The 15,470-nt window shown below is 39.2% G+C and overlaps 1 protein-coding gene, 1 long non-coding RNA gene and 2 other non-coding genes across 5 annotated transcripts in view; 2 read left to right on the top strand and 2 right to left on the bottom strand.

Moving 5' to 3' along the window:
* Positions 1–880: 880 nt before the first annotated feature.
* On the top strand, positions 881–8,053 carry LOC120551240. The gene is made up of 2 exons (XR_005637848.1): positions 881–991; positions 7,705–8,053. It is a non-coding gene; the product is annotated as an uncharacterized LOC120551240 (long non-coding RNA).
* On the bottom strand, positions 1,364–1,477 carry LOC120551816. Its single transcript, XR_005637921.1, has one exon. It is a non-coding gene; the product is annotated as a U5 spliceosomal RNA (small nuclear RNA).
* On the bottom strand, positions 2,106–2,220 carry LOC120551818. The gene has a single exon (XR_005637923.1). It is a non-coding gene; the product is annotated as a U5 spliceosomal RNA (small nuclear RNA).
* A 280-nt stretch (positions 8,054–8,333) lies between the features above and the next one.
* Positions 8,334–15,470, top strand: part of LOC120551219 (alpha-N-acetylgalactosaminide alpha-2,6-sialyltransferase 1-like) — a 33,282-nt gene continuing 26,145 nt past the window's right edge. Inside the window, exons 1-4 of one of the 2 annotated variants that reach the window (XM_039788470.1) lie at positions 8,334–8,510; positions 8,739–8,958; positions 9,088–9,250; positions 10,374–10,536. In XM_039788470.1, coding sequence (XP_039644404.1) covers positions 8,410–8,510; positions 8,739–8,958; positions 9,088–9,250; positions 10,374–10,536 — 647 coding nt within the window. In that variant the 5' untranslated portion in view covers positions 8,334–8,409. The remainder of the gene's footprint in view (positions 8,511–8,738; positions 8,959–9,087; positions 9,251–10,373; positions 10,537–15,470) is intronic. The other variant, XM_039788471.1, reaches the window with a different exon arrangement.

The raw sequence follows: 15,470 nt of genomic DNA, 5'->3' as shown, positions 1-15,470 counted from the left end.
ATGTAAATGCATCACGACAACTAGTAAGCATTGTGAGTATCTCTCTGTGTATGTTTATAGAGCATGTTTGCGTCAGGAAGGAAAATATAACTGCATATGTAAAATAATAATCCTCTAATATTCCCTCTGAGACCAAAGTTACATTCTGCTGTGCCTCCTAAACTGGATTGAAATTAGCAGCAAATAAGCAGTTAGAAATATGCTTTGGATAAATGTGCATTTACATTACTTTATTGACACGATATGCCTGCTACAGTATACTAGACTGTATACAAATGACTTTAACTCAAATGTCAAACTGTACAAGTTTGCTGACGACACAACAGTGGTTGGGCTGATCTCATCCGACATAATCTTGAACTAAACATCTCTCAAATTAAGGAGCTAGTGTTGGACTTTCGTAGGAACAGAAAGGCTCTCCCGCCACTGACCATAAATGGAGTAGAGCTGGAAAGAGTGGACAGCTTCAAGTTTCTGGGTACAACAATGTCCTCCATTCTGAAATGGGATGACAACCTGCAGTACTATCATAAAAAAGCCCATCAGAGACTATTTTCTTACACCAACTCAAAACGTTTAGAGTTTCTGCTGCAATTTTACAGAGTGGCCATAGAAAGTGTGGAGACTGTTTCCATATCTGTAGTTCGGCAACTCCACAGCTCAGCAGAGGAAGCAGCTGCACAAAATTGTATGCACTTTCATATCAGAAATGTATGTAACCCACATTCAGAGCACAGGAATGACAATATTTCAAGACCCCACACACCCTGCTAGCCCCTTACTGGTGACTCTCCCGTCAGGGTAAAGACTAAAATCCATTAAATCCAAAACATACTGCTTTCTCAACAGCACCTACTGCAGGACCATCCAGTTACTCAATCCTCAACTCTACAACAGCACCTTATGGAAACAGTGCACTGACACTGTATAACTCCTCAGACTGCACTGGCTTGTATGTTGCCCTTCAGCACTGGCGCTCTACTTTTAAAACGTATGTATCTCTTTTATTATGGGTATAATTGTGGCCTGCGTGGGTAGAGGGGGTGGGGGGGTTGTGTCTATATGTGTTTTTAATGGGTATTAACTGAATTCTTTCTGTTTTTTGTAATGAGCACACTGCATCAAATTCTTAGCAACTTAGTTGCATGCCAATAAAGTACTGAATATTGAATCTAACCATCCAGTGACAATTATCCAATTCTGTCATGTTTATTTAAAACAGTCCAGCCATGGCACAAAGAGTTTTACGTTTAACCACAGAAATCAATCCCGTGTAATTTACTAATAACTTTTCCACCGGGAATGTACAATCAGTACATATCTGCTTAGGTGATTTAATATTTGATATTAAACAGTTCTAGAAAGCCCCACAGAAGTAGGGCATCAAAAAATTAGTTAAAACTCTTATTGTTCCTCTCCACGGAAATCTTTAGTAAAAGGCGAAAGATTTATACGATCTGAAGAGAAACAAGAGTGATCTGGTTTCCTACAGTCACCGAGACCGACCAGCTTCGCCACAAGACAACTTTCAGTGCTGGTTCAGTGTGAAATCCACTTATTCCTCAATCTGAGCCACATAATGAGCACATAAAGAAACACTGGGAAATGAATTACTGTTGACTCTTAATGTAAAAAATAAAAGCATACGTTTTTTCGCATTGTTTAGTCGTATACGCTATTATATGGCGCAATGCATGATGGGATTGCGTTTAAGCTTCCGGGCTAGGTAGAATGAAAAATCTTACCTATCCGTCTCTTTTCGAAAATGTACCACAAAATGTTTACCCTTACAATCAAAAACACAACCACGCTGCAAAATTAATTATTTACTGCTGTGGTAAATGATCCTACTTTTAAATAAATCTTATAGAACTAGTTTCGAAAAGACCCGCCCCCCCACACACACACACAAACACACACACACTACTGAAATATGACCTAATAATTCAAAAATATAAATTAATCACATCTCAAGGCAGACGACATGTTTCTGATGGAGGTTAGGCATATTACGTAAATCAACGTAAACATCAATTAATAATTCTGGCATTTAGCTAAAACTAGCGGACAGAAAACCAAACATTTTCATATTTTACAAATCAGGAAGCCCCGCATGACGCAAGGCATCAAAAAATTGAGTATAACTCTTATTGATCCACTCCACGGAAATCTTTAGTAAAAGGCGAAAGATTTATACGTTCTGAAGAGAAATCAGAGTAATCTAACACCAGTCTGATGAAGACGCCGGTCACATGAGCTGGGACACGTACCTCACCAGTGGTGTACACTTGATACAACTAAATAACGGAGTAATAGACAGAGTCGTTGTGGACATACAGTAGCGTTCATGAACGTACTTGTACTTTGTAAGTGGTTAACTGTTCTATACTGTCTATGGGTACTTCAAACGAAACTTTTATCCTGTTTTCACGTTGCAAACGCAAGGCATGACGGGAGTGAATGACGTTTGATTTTCATTTTCATTTACCATTTTGTTTGAAGTCTATACATTTAATTAACTTTAAATACAATAATTAACATACTGACTAGAATCCACTGACGGGTGATCTGCATACTGTTTGTATTAAATTTGTCGCACTTTAGGCTATAAAGCGTGAACCACTGACTTCAGAAAGTCTGCAGATTTCATGCAGAACAACGCCTCCCTGTGGTGACCACAAAAAACTGAATTTCTCCTTTTTGCATCACTGAGTAAAATCAAACCAGAAATAATAACAGTATTGCAGGTAGGGAACATATGACCCCCATGAATGTACTGTATAAGCTATCTGCTCCAAACAGAAAGGCTGTGCTTAATTTCAATGTTTAAGATTTATAATAATAATAATTTATACTTTATTAATCCAGCAAGGGAAATTGCATAAAAATACAATGCAGGCAGTCATAAAAACATAATTGAAAGTTCAGCAGGTTTGTTTTGGAGGTTTGGTTGAATGGTTTGGATGCAAGGTTACTGTCTTGTTTTAAGCATTTTAACCTGTATTTTCTGTTGTGTATTTTTAAATAGAAATAAGGGTTACTACTCGATTCACTCACACAACTAAAGTAGCCCACTCACCATGACTAAAGATCGGCAGCCAATGCCGAAATGAAAATCTGACAGTCCCAACGAAAATCTTATAGACCTGGTAAACTTGATGCCTTGTAAGGATTCGGGTTATTCTGAGTCACTCACTAAACTGATCCGGGTTGTGTTAGTCACTTGAGTCAGTATTGATTGATTGATTCAGAAGTGAAAAAATGGCTTTTGTTGTTGATTTGCTTTACCCTGAGCTCGAGGAGAAGCTTCACTCGCTCGTTTGCTACAGATCCACTCATAGCCGGCTCGGCCCGGCTGATTCGCGCAATTGACTGACTCGTGTGAACATCGACAACTCACGAGTCATCGAGGGCTCGTGAGTTGTCTTCAAGCCGAACTGAGGCGAGCTTGCAATGTTTCGGACTCTCTGCTCGACCTAATTGCACTTTAACATACTACATTTATACATCAAATCTACAGTAGGCCTAGCTAGGCTACGTGCAGAACATTGTATGTATTTCAGAAGTGAAATAATTACTTTTTTTGTGGATTTGCTTTACTCTGAGCTCACTCGCTCGTCTGCTACAGATCCACTCATAGCTGGCTGATTCGCGCGATTGACTGACTCACGCGAAAAATCATGAGTCATCGAGGACTCATGAGTTCTTGAGTGAGTCCCATGGTCTGTGAGCTTGCAATGTTTCTGGCTCCAGTCTGCGGGTCGGGAAGTTCCTATAACCCGCTCGGACTGTCTCTCTGCTTACTCAGTCGCTTGCGTTAACTTGTGGTGTACGAAATTGTAAGTTCTAAAGCTTTTTGCAGTTAAGATGGCTAGTAGCTAATGTTACAAGAGGTTTGTGTAGTAGGACTCAATTGATCCGAGTTAATGATAGCCTACTAGAGACTCGCGACTCATTAGTAAATTTAAAGACTCGGGTGAAAAATCAGAGGGAATCATGACTGAAACAGGTTCATCTTCTACTAGCATGGCAGCAGCTGATGCATCATATTCCTTTACTTTTTCATGTTTCTTGTTTGGCTCCACGATAAAAAAAAACGTACAATTATCCGCCATGATGGCAGAACTAGCTAGATTGGCTCACCTCTGCCCCGTGTTTGACCTTAGCCTACCTTCAAATTGGCTAAACATAGGCTAATCAATCAACAATAAGTAATTAAATTGATGCATTTTGACTGATTTTTACACACTTTGTATGCAGCCATGCAGCACCCCATTCCGTGGGCTCCATCTCAGCAGTGGCCCGGATGTTAAAGTCCACATGTAACACCATTCTGTAACCCGTCAGATTCTGTGTCCTGAACAGGAATTGTTACCTTTCCGGGCCTCCGAAAGATTTCAGCCGTATCGTTTATCACTCAATTTCAATAGATATTGACAAAAATGGGGCAGGCTCACACTTTTGATAACTGTTTATATTCAGATATTAGATGCAGAAAGAGTCACATATTTAAGTGTATAGCTATATCAGTCTGTGGGGCCCTAACTTGGCACTGACTTAGCTTAGCATGAAGACTGGAAACAAAAGTTACCAAGTCTGTCTACTTGCACCCCTAAAACTCACCAATTAATGTGTTGTATCTCCTTTGTTGACAAAAACAAAAGTATAAAAACAACAATTCACCATTTTACACCGTTTATGTGCCAGACTCTTTCTTGTCTGGGAGCAGTTGCCAGGCAACCACTGGGCGTTAGGGGTGCTGGTCGGCAGATTTAGTTTAGACCATATTGTTTGGACAAAGACAGGCTAGCTGTTTCCCCATGCTTCCAGCCTTTGTGCTAAGCTAAGCTAACCAGCTGCTGGCGGTAGCTTATATTTACCGGGAAGTGGTATCTTCTCATCTAACGCTCATTAAGAAAGCGAATAAGCCTATTTCCCAAAATGTGGAACTATTATTTTAACAAGAGGCCATAGGTTCCCACTTTAAAAAAAATAAATCTTTGTTGATTTCCAGCTGTGTGTGGTGTGTGTCCTGTAAGCCAAATTAATTATTGTTTGATTTACGTTAATTATCCCACACAATTTATGTTAAGATATTAGCTAATATGTCTTGATGAAATAAATAAATAAATAAATAAGGAAAACAAACAAAACAGTGGTATAATACTCACAAAGAATTAAAGAAAAAAAGGTAAACCAATGCACGGTATTTTATTATACAATAGTTTGTCAGTACAGAGCATAAACATATTTTAAAAAGTCAAATAATTGAAATAAAAAAAGTCTGACAATCGGACTGAATTGCCATTTCGTTTAACTTCCTTCATTGTTTTTATTATCAGAAGTCTCAGGTTACATAGACATTATTTTGCACAACAATAGGCTACTGTATATTTTGATAAGGATTTAAATGAAGGCACAAACTGAGCAGAGATCATCAGATAGGGAGTTCCACATTTGTTTGCACGTGTTGACAATTTGTGGATTTGCATATGGTGCAAATTCACGTTTTATTTTAATCCATTTTCTTTTAGTTTAATGCATTTTCTATGTACTGCATATACATTGCTGTCACTCTCTGAATAGGCTTTTTTTTTTACTCTCACGTGGTAGTCATAACGCTAATATGTCAACAGGTGGTGCTATTTGTTTCCATAACTTTCAGGGAAATCTTACTCTTCTAAATGTTTACGCTGAGTGTTTTCACCTGTACTTAGAGTTGTCCACTTGTGATCTGATCACTCAGATTAGATGTTGCTACCAGGGGCCTGTTTCACAAAAGCAGAATATATAAATCCAGGATAACTGATAAAGCGAGGCTTGACCTAGTCTAATCTGTGCAGTCTGGCTTGGTGTGTTTCACGAAGGCCAAGCCAGGCTGAGGAGGAGCGACTAGGTTGAGCCAGCCTCAAGTAATTCAGATAGATGCACATCCACGGCTTTCCTCAAAAGATCGCAAGGTCGATCACAGATTTACTGATGCCAAAATGGAGAATACGCATTGTACATACTTTATACAGAGTGAGCAGCAGCTTCTTGTGGAAGTATGATGACGTGAAACACATTATTTGGCAAAATATAAGGTCAAAAACCATTGGGGTGTCCTCTCCCTGTTGTTTCATGAATGTACAGTAGCCTACATCTCTAGATAGTTACTGGTCCAGTGAACTAAGTCTATAATTTGGGAGGATTCTTAAAATTGTACAATCCTCCCAAATTATAGTCCCAGTTTACTGGACAACACAAATTGTGTGCTAAGAATGCCAAATACAATGCAAATGGAAGAGGAACAAACATGATCCTTATTGTTAAAGAATTTAAAAAAAATTAATCAACTAAAATAATTCAAGGTGTATTGGTCAACTATAGAAATGTACAACATTGTATGTATTGCCCTTAGTAATAGACTTCATTTAAAACACATTTTAATTTTTTTTTATTTCATACAGCAATCTAACAGTAACAATGACTGTCACATGAATAATTATATAAAAAAATAATGGTTACAACTTTAAATAATTAAATGAACAGCAATATGCACCTGTTGTATTTTATTCCAGGCTGATAACAACAGGGTAGAACCACTGCTGGGTGATCAGAAAAGGCTCCAGGATTAAATAAATCCTGGCTGTTAGCCTGGTCAGGAGCAGGCTTAATCCCTTATCTTGGTTTTGTGAATCAGGCCCCAGGTCAAAATGGGGCTCAGGACACAGTGTAAGAAGTCTAAGAACATGACTCTCACAGTGCTTCCTTGCTCTTACAACTCTAAACATGACTACAAAGTGCTTGCTCACAAAAAAAGTCTTAGTGAAAGCATGAAAGAAAAAAAATCCTTCAAACTCTCGATCACATTTTGTCTCACTTTGTAAATGACTTTTTTTTTCATCAGGTATAAACAAATACACTTATTTGCTTTCTGGAGAATTAGGTGAGAAGATTGATACCACTCCATCTGCGCATCAGATATTAATTGATATCTATATTGATATCTATATATATATATATATATATATATATATATGAAAAACTTATGTGGCTCTTTGTAGTTTGGTTTATTTAAAGCTAACGTACTTGCACTTACTTCTTGCTGTCCGGAGTTCGTACCTTCAAGGTTGAAAGCACTTAATTGGAAGTCGCTTTGGATAAAAGCGTCAGCTAAATGACATGTAATTTAATATGTAATATGAAGGTACAACCAGCAGTTGGCTATCTTAGCTTAGCTTACTGAAAACAGGGGGAACATTTATATATTTTATAGTGTTAAACACATAATTTAACACATAATTCAACACATAATTTAAACATCTGTCAAATATACACTGTATATACTGTCATATTCACCTTAGATAAACTATATATATAAACAACCAGTTATATTAATAATCATAATTATAATTCAAATCTTAATTTATTTCAACACCACTTGCACTTTTACATGCTGTTTCTTACTGTTTACAATCCTCATAGAGCTGTTTGTTTACATGTGTACGTATGTGTATGCATACGGATACATGTGTATATGTAAATACACTTTTTATATACAAACTTATCTGTGATTAAATGTTTATGTTTACCTTGTTTAACTTTGTTGTCCTTGTTTTTAGCCGTATGTCTATTTCTGTGTATGTACAGTACTTTGAGAGCAACAACAAACCGGAGTCAAATTCCCTTTATTAAATCTGATTCTGATATTTGTCTTCCCAGGGTGCAACGTGAGCAGATGGCAGCCATCTGCCAGCTGCTGAAAGACAACCAGGAAACGTTTGGGGAGGTATCCGAGGGAGAAATGGAGGAGCAGCTCAGACTACTCCATCTGAGACGCCTCTTTGTGTTTTCAGGATCATAAAGGACTACTCCAGTACAATAAACTTGTTCACAGTATTCAACTCAAGCTGTGCAGTCCACTCAACACCACTCTCATTTGTTTTTCATATGATGTACTTTGTTTTATTATGTTGTTATATTGCTGTAGCATCCACCTGTCAGTCACATGAAGAATAAACCAATACAGCATTTTAAAGCTACCCATAAGTAAATAAAAGGGATAAAGGACTTTTGTTTTCTTTTGTTTAATGTCATAATCAAATGAAAAAAATATTCATTAATTTCTTACATTACTTTTTTAAATTCATACTGTAAGTAAACTGTAACAGGTACAAATCCTGTAAAGTTGTAAAGTTGTTTTTGCACAAGTTCCCCTCTGTTGAGTATAAAAACAGATAATGTGTGTGTGTGTGTGTGTGTCTCTAATCCTTATCGGTAAACTCTGCTATAACCCTGCCCACCAATACTGTTTGATGACAAGGTGTCAGGTAAAGTTTTCCTCCTGGGCTCAAAAAGCAAAAGCAAACACTCAGTATTACTCAGTGTTAAACTGAGCAGCAAAGCCTCCAGTTCTCAGTCTCAGGGATGGCAGTCCAAACCTCCAGCTGTTTTTCTTTGCTGCTTGTGATCTCAGTTTGTATTGTACTTTTTCTTTTATCATGGGGCCAATCATCAAGCAGCATCAGGTAAGTTGCATTTAGTCTAGAAAGACTTTAGGGGAAAGAAGGGAACTTATCTATTATTAGATATTATATTCTTTTCATTAATAAGTTCCTTATCCTGTTAAATTGTCTTCAAAGAAATGTGTGTCAGCACATTTCCAGGTATGGTTTTTCCATTGAAGTCATTTTGAAGTGTATCCTGCTAATTCTTGTATTTTGCATCTATTGCTCTTTGTCAAATTTCCACATCAGCTGGATTACTTTCTCGACTCCGCCCCCTGTTGTGTTTACACATACAGCAAAAAAAGCTGATTCCACAAAAACAAATCTAAAAACTGATCAGATGAGACGCTCTACACTTGGTGCTATGGTTGAGACTCCCATGCCCGTCCTCTCTAAAACCTCCTTCACGAAGCTTCCTCACTGGGATTTTGACGATGTATATAACCAGGATGTTCCACCCAGGCAGACAGTAAGCAATTTACCTTTTTACTTTGGCTTCTTGCCAATCTTATTGCCTGCTGTTTCTTCAGCTGTAAGAGATCCTTTATTAAATCACTGGATGTTCTTTTTTATTTCATAATTTATCCTACATCCTCAGACATGTGCCCAGTCTCTGCGAAACTCTGAGGTTGAGAGCTTCAAGAAGGCTTTCCTCCCCAACATACGTTTGTTTCTGCACAAAGACAGTATCAACATGAGCGAGTGGAATCGGCTTTCACATTTTAACAATCCTTTTGGTTTTATGGAGTACAAGTATGATGGTAGGTGTTTCTCAAGTTTCAAATTATTCATTATCATGTGCACAACAATTACAAGAAAGTTGAAAATGAAAATCTTAAGTCTCAGCTTCCCCCAACAATGCTCACTCTGTGTCTGTGTGAGACAGATGTGTGCCAAGAATGTATTTCATAATCGCTGTGTGTGGTGTGTTTGCTATGAACATTTATGGCACTTATAGTGGACTTATGGTACTTCCTTCTCCTGGGTATTGCCACACTTCTGCTTCTGTTAAACACATTCACACAAACACATGTATTTTTTGGCTTTTTAGGGGCAGCTGAACAAGCTGAAAACAACATCTGACATTATCCCCTCATAATGTTGTTAAAGCTACTTTGTTTTCATGGTTTTCATGTTTTCATTCTCCTGGGAGAAATCCTGTGTTTCTTTGACCCATCCCATGTGGATTTGGATTAAAAAAGCAGTTAGTAGTAGTTAGATAGTATTTGTGACATGTTGAAAACAAACATAATACATGACAAAATATGTTTCCCCTTAAAACGATAAATCCGTTAAGTAGTATGGGAACGTAATCTTTAGGAGACAGGACTACAGAGGAACATTAGTAGTCTGGAGTCATGTTTGTAGCCACCTGAAGAATTTCAGTCCAATATTCACTCTCTTTTAGCTCTGTTTTTTCTGGTCCTTTAGCAGATAAAATCTCCACTATGGTCACCAGCTAATTGCCAACTTTGTCTCTCTATGGTTTGCTGCTGAGCAGGTAGGTACAGAGAGGTTTTAGAGCTAATTTGCTGAAAACAGCTGCCTACTGAAAGCAACACGGTGAGAGTGAACCGAAACAGTAAAGTTGGGAGCCGGAAATCTAAACTATGAGCTGATACTCACTATAAAGCTCTGTAAAGCCGTGATGAGCTGCAGATTCAGTTGATAATTCTCTGTGGGTTCATAAGCGACCGCTTTCATATCGTCATTTAATACATTGTTACTATAAAAATATGAATTAAAGCTAAGTTTAACACAATTACAACCACCTAGACATTAGCACTATGCTTGTGAGATTTGACTGCAGAAAGTGTTCTGGTTGTCAACTGTTTTTCATTTTAAAACACATTATGTATTATTTCTTTTTACTTGTTTTTGCAGAAGTGATGGCTTCAGTAAAGTTGATCCCAAAGCCAAAAGAGCCACTGCTCCTTCCAAAACCAGGCGATGATGGGTGTGTGCGCTGTGCTGTGGTGGGCAATGCAGGGATCCTCAATGGCTCTAAAATGGGACAAGAGATTGATACTCACGATTACGTTTTTCGGTAAGACAAACATTAATATTGTTTGGATCCAAATGGTGGGCAACAGGGTTTCAAAGCAATTTTATGGAAGCTCATAGGCCTACATCCCTGTATCAGTTTAGGGGCCATCCACACGGAAACGTTTCTTTTGTGCAAACGCGCATGTTTTGCATCGTTTGGGCCGACCGTCCAAACGAATCCTGTAAAATGCACTGCCTGAAAACGTACTCTTTTGAAACAAAATGGGTCAAGAAATTAAAACTCACCGGCTACGCTGCATGGCACATTAGTCTCGCTTGCCATGGCCAATACGGTGGGCAATACACGGTGTCAATGCACATGTCAATGACCCCTTCACACCCCTGACCTACCCCTCTCTTACCCGTGGCCACTGACACACACAACTGCGGTGAAGGCGCGAGCATATCCCATCTCCATGGTCAAACCAGCTCACTTCATCTAAATACTTTGTCTGTGCTCCCTGACACTTCCCTCTGCCCTGCCGGTCCTGGGGCCTCATTTATAAAACGGCGTGTAGATTCTATTCTGAAAGATTTTGTGCGCAAAAAAAGTCAGAATTTTTCGTACGCAAAAACAATATTCTGATTTATAACACCTTCGGCGCACACCGGTACGCACTCTTCTCGTTATAAATATGGACGTGCGTTACCTTATCCGGTCCTGCACGAGCCTCACGCTCCTCCCAAGGTCATCCCATATTTGTCCTAATAAGGTCCATGTTAATCAATCAATGAATATTCCAGCCTTGAAAGGAGCCCTTGATCACCAATCACGAAACGGAAAAATGGGGAAAAAACACGAGTCAGTGATTGTGAGATCGATGTGCTCCTAACAGAGTTAGAATATCAAAACAAAATCCTGTTTGGAAGCCTTAACCCTTGTGTGGTGTTCATATTTTTGTTACACAAACTTAATAATGTAATGTAACAGATTTAGCTCAATTACCAATGATACATACATCATTTATGGTACATATTTGCCATTTACCCCTGTGAGATCACATTTATGATCATATGATCATTTTCGGTTTTTGTGAGAAAACAAGGAAATTCAATTATTAAAAAGGTAAAAAATAGAAACAAGATTTTTGATCATTATTGGTGCTTATTTCTTAGAACTTAATCAAAACAGGTGAAAGTGCTTGAAAGGGGTGATAGAATGAAAAAACGATTTTACTCTGTCATAGTTGAATAACAACAGTTCAGTGGGTAAATAGGACATACATAGAAGCTCAAAATCCCATTGACACCCCTTTACTAAGAAAATCTCATATTTTGAAACTGCTTCTGAAAACGGGCGAATCTCAACAAAGCTGGAAGTTGACGTCAACCTCCCAAGACCTGTAACTTTGTCACGCCCATGGGTGTATTAAGAGAACAGTCATGCCCCAACATTTACATGGGCTACACAACTGACCTGAGATCAGGTAGTCTTCTGAATCTAGGTCATGCAGATCTCTGCTATTCCATTACAAAATTCACTTCTGAAACTTTTTTATGCTCAAATATGGGCCGCTTTACGAAAATGGATGGCTAATTGCAAATTTTGTCCGACTGTGTGTCGGAGTTCAGCGCCGGTGCTGCCTGGGTTGTTGCCTCGCCGCCTGGCCTGCCTTCCTTTACAGACCCCGGCCTGCTGTGACCGCGATTGAGCTCCGTTAGGCTGGCAGAGTCACCGTTTTTAGGCTAATGGACTACCAAACGCCCCTGCCCTGACAGAGCTCCAGGGCCTCCAACTCCCCTCTTCCTGCTAGCTAAATGCCCAGTGTATGTGAGTGAGAGCGCGGTCATCAAGCTTGTTACGCCAGCAATCTCTTACCACAGGTTTCAGTTAATCTTTTAATGTGTGTAATTGTAATGTGTTGAGTTATTTAAACAAACAATTGGGGAAATAAACGCTGCTTGTCCGCAAGTCTCATTGATAGAGCCTGCAGCTGGATGTAGCTCTATCAATGAGAGCTAGCTAGCCTCCTGTTAGAATTCCTCTGAAATTCACAAATATTCATTAACTTGAAAACAAAACATTTAGGTTGATGTTGTATAAGTGGCGTGACAAAATTCAAACTGTAAATATACTCGAATTACGCCGAAAATGAAGCTAACTATCCGTGATTTGTAGCTACACATAGATAGCTAGGATTGAAGGGACAGCCGCAGCTAACGAAACACCTAGTCTTCACAAATATTCATTAACTTGAAATCGGACACCGTTGTTAGCTTTATAAGACCCTTAGGTAGATGTTGTATATGTGGCGTGACGAAATTCAAACTGTAAATATACTCGAATTATGCCAAAAATGAAGCTAACTATCCGTGATTTATAGCTAGCTACACATAGCTAGCTAGGATTGAAGGGACAGCCGCAGAAACACCTAGTCTTCACAAATATTTATTAATTGGAAATCGGACACTGTTGTTAGCTTTATAAGACATTTAGGTAAATGTTGTATAAGTGTTGTGACATGTGTGTAACATGTGGTAAGAGATTGCTGGTGTAACAAGCTCACTGACCGCACTCTCACTCTCACACAACGGGCCATTTAGCTAGCAGTAAGAGGGGAGTTGCAGGCCCTGGAGCTCTGTCAGGGCAGCGGCATTTGGTAGTCCATTAGCGAAATAGCCCGACAAACAATGTATAACTTTGCAGTGTCTGAAATATGAGGCCTGCTGCAGAGTGGCCCATGTGTTTCTATGTGGTTTGCTCAAACCAATCAGCGCGCAGCTCATTCTGAATATTCATTAGCATACCATATTTGGAAGAAAAGCTCTTGTTCCAAATAGAGCCATATTCACAGGGTAGTTAAGGGCCTAATAAAATAGCATTCGGGCAATTTTCAGCCCAACCAATGTTACATACCCCATTAGGAGGAACAGTGTAAAATACCCTATATAATCATTCTATCACCCCTTGAAATGTAACAATTTGGTAACTGTGTGGGAATAGCAGGTGCATAAAGACAACATTTCCGCACGTGTGCGTGCGCACACACACACACACCCACACACACACACACACACGCACACACACACACACACTTCACGGGGAGAGGCAGGGGAGAGCAGCGGAGGAAAAGCGCATTTCCTCCGCTGCACGGTGTGGGAGGATCCCCTGCCTCTTCCCGTTGCTGGCAGCCCCTCGCCGGGCACCGCGACCGGCTCTGGGTCGGTTTAGCAAGAACAGGATTGTTTTGTTCAGGAAAACAAAAACTGGGTTAGGTTCGGAAAACGGGCATACCATCGGAGTTCACTAAAATGCAGTCTAAAAAAGCTTGGGAGCATTACGCACGATCACACGTGTGGTCAAAAGTTTGCAGAAAACTGGGAACATTTTTACGCATGGAAATTCTTTATAAATCCCGACTATTGAGAGGAATGTTGTGACGACAAATTTCACCCTGCTTCACGCAACTTTTTCTTGCGTAACAGGTTTTATAAATGAGGCCCCTGGATTCTACACAAGATATATTGCTAACGTTATGTAGCTAATGTTAAACATCGCTAAAGTAGCTTGAGCGCTAGGACGTAACGTTAATGTTAGCTGCTATGGCTATCTGTTTATAAAGTGGAAATAGACAACTTATCAACTAGCTAGCTAAAGAAAGGAAATTCTAAAAAGACGTGCTCGTTTGATTTCTGAGGAGGAAGGAGAGGCTGGGTCGAATTAAAAGTTAAGCAAAAGGTTTAATGAACAACACAATGAAAACGACAATCAAAACACAATCAAACATAAAACATGAAACACTGCCAGCAGCAGACTGCAGACATGCTTCCTCTTGTGGGGTCACAGTCTGCAGCCATGCGACATGACAAAACAAATACACTGTAAACAGCGGACTTCAACATGCTTCCCCTTGCGGGGTCACAGTTGAAGCCCCAAATCTTTCTCAGGATCCGAATTATATTCCTCTCTCTCAGGTTAAGGACACACCTCTGAATTTCAAGTTTACTACAGGTCACAGACAGGTCGTTTATTATGGTAGTGCCGATTGTATTCAAGTTTACAGAGTTTGCATTTCCTTTGTTCTAATAAAGTCTGGCTCAACAGGGGATGGCTCTCAAAGTTGTTTAAACAATAAGTCTTCTAGAGCTTTTACATTCATGCTAAATAACAGCCATGACCTAATTAATTCTTTAGAAACTTGAGTAGGTGTGAGCCAGACCAACGCTGATTAGGTATGGTGTGATGCAATCGGTTGATTCAGTGCTTCCTCCAGCTACAGTGTTCATTCAACTAAAAGTACATTTTTATCAGACATCACCAATGGTTTAACTTTTTACAACCTAACAATAATCTGTCTGCTTATCAACTCCTTGAACGGATTATAGTAACTTTTACCACGGCTTATGTAGAAAGGCTACTGCAAGAAAAACTTATAATTATCAAAAAGACATTGGATCATTGATGTTTGTTTGACTGCCGATGTTAGCTAGATGCTAGCGTGCTGCACTCATGTCTGATGGCAGACAGAATTGCAAAATAAAAAGCAATCCAACAGCACATTATACAATGTAAACAAAGAAACGTTTTCTTGTGGCGGCCTTTATAAAATGAGCAGTGGTGAAAGTTATTATAGTCCATGGATGTATTAAGAGAACTTTATAATCTAGTCATGTTATGATCTTATACAGTATATAAGAATGGACCAACAGACCCCGTTCTGGACGGAGACCAGTGAAGGATATTAGAAGCACTTTTCCGGTGAGCGCTGAGCGTTACTGCGCAGCCTCCAACTGAGAGAGACAACGTAAATGTGACGTGAGCAACGTGGTTCGAAAGTTGGAAGTCTTCTGGTAGCTGTGCCAAGAGAAATTCTCAATCATTCCCAATCTTGCAGAGACGGAGAGTGTAGGTATATGTAAGGAGATAACATTGGCACAGGCTAATTATTGCTAACTAAAATGCTAGTTAACATTAGTAATTAACCTAAACAGCTC

Source organism: Perca fluviatilis, chromosome 21 (assembly GCF_010015445.1).
Source record: "Perca fluviatilis chromosome 21, GENO_Pfluv_1.0, whole genome shotgun sequence".
Classification (NCBI taxonomy): domain Eukaryota; kingdom Metazoa; phylum Chordata; class Actinopteri; order Perciformes; family Percidae; genus Perca; species Perca fluviatilis.
Note: the sequence above shows the minus strand (reverse complement) of the source record. Positions and strands in the feature narration are given on the sequence as shown.